This window comes from Asparagus officinalis, unplaced genomic scaffold (genome assembly GCF_001876935.1).
Source record: "Asparagus officinalis unplaced genomic scaffold, Aspof.V1 AsparagusV1_Un645, whole genome shotgun sequence".
NCBI lineage: Eukaryota > Viridiplantae > Streptophyta > Magnoliopsida > Asparagales > Asparagaceae > Asparagus > Asparagus officinalis.
In genome coordinates, this window is record NW_017972906.1 from 13,165 (window position 1) to 14,534 (window position 1,370).

Below are 1,370 nucleotides of genomic sequence, written 5' to 3' on the forward strand. Positions count from 1 at the left end.
TTCCAGCTCTTTCACCAATACCATTGACAGTAACTTCTAATTGCCTTGCCCCTGCATAAGCACCCTGAAATTGAATTACACAGAAAGTTAGCATACATAAAAGTGCAGATCTCATTGAAGAAGTTATCTACAAGTTTGCAGAGTTAAACTCATACTGCTAACGTGTTAGCTGTTGCAAGACCAAGATCATTTTGGCAGTGTGTTGAAATGATTGCATTCTCTATGCCACGTGTGTTAGCTTTTATATCAGCAATCAACTGACCAAACTCAGAAGGAAGAGTGTAACCAACTGTATCGGGAATATTGACAGTTGTTGCTCCTGCTTTAATAACTTCTTCAAGAATGTGATAAAGAAATTCTCGGTCTGACCTGAAGAAGAGGCACAATGAAAGAGTGACAGTTGATCAAAACAATGCTCAACAACAAGAATTAAAATTCTCCTCATACAAGTTACTACTAGTCATTTTGCTACCTACAAGGAACAGAACTATTATGTTATGCATACTGTAAGGAAATTAACTCAAAATTCATGACAACTTACGACAGTCAAATACAAGACTGAATCACATACAGCTCCAACATGCTTAATTTGTTGTCCCTTGGTACATTGATGTTCATAAGTATGATATCATAAGCAGAATGCCTATATGTTTGTTTAGAAATCATCACACTTTTTTTTCCCAATACGAATATCAACTATCAAGATTTCCTATGAGTCATAATCAATGTTTGAAAAAGTTTTTTTGAAACTCGCTTCAAACATTTTGAAGGGTAAATATTTTGAAACTCAAGAGAAACTATTTATCCCTTGAAGCTTATGCCTCACCACTTAAAGCATAACTGAGATGTGTGTTTCATGCTTCATTAAGTGCTTCTCTTTTGAGGGTCACAATTTAGACAAGATAGGAGTATATTAAAGAACTTTTTGCTAATATTAAAATGATCATATGTACCTTCAATATGACCATCTGAGTGTAACTAAGATACATATGTCATGCATGTGTGTAGTTTGCATATTTCACATATTTAATTCTTATTCTTATTTACTATAGAGGACATGAATGTAATGTTACTAATGTATATATTTGTAAATTATTATACCATATATATTATATAGTCATAGTTTTTACAAATTACACCGCACGCTTTAAAGCTTACACCTTGCTTCTTTAAAAGGTCTAATGCTTCGCCTAACGCTTCCGCTTTTTTAAGCATTTGTCATAACACATAAAAAATGACTTATTCGGCTTTTGAAGCTAATATTTGATGGAACTATCTCAAAGTCCTACCACATTCCTAAGGACTTTGGATTTGGGGTAATGACGGGTACGGGAAGTTAGGGGACCCAGTACCCTTGTTTGAAAAGTTAC

General features: G+C 34.1%; 1 protein-coding gene across 1 annotated transcript in view; it reads right to left on the reverse strand.

Moving 5' to 3' along the window:
• Positions 1 to 1,370, reverse strand: part of LOC109828026 (2-isopropylmalate synthase A-like) — a gene marked incomplete at its 5' end in the record, with an annotated part of 18,971 nt that overhangs the window by 6,502 nt on the left and 11,099 nt on the right. Inside the window, 2 exon segments of the mRNA XM_020395060.1 lie at positions 1 to 64; positions 156 to 369. Coding sequence (XP_020250649.1) covers positions 1 to 64; positions 156 to 369 — 278 coding nt within the window.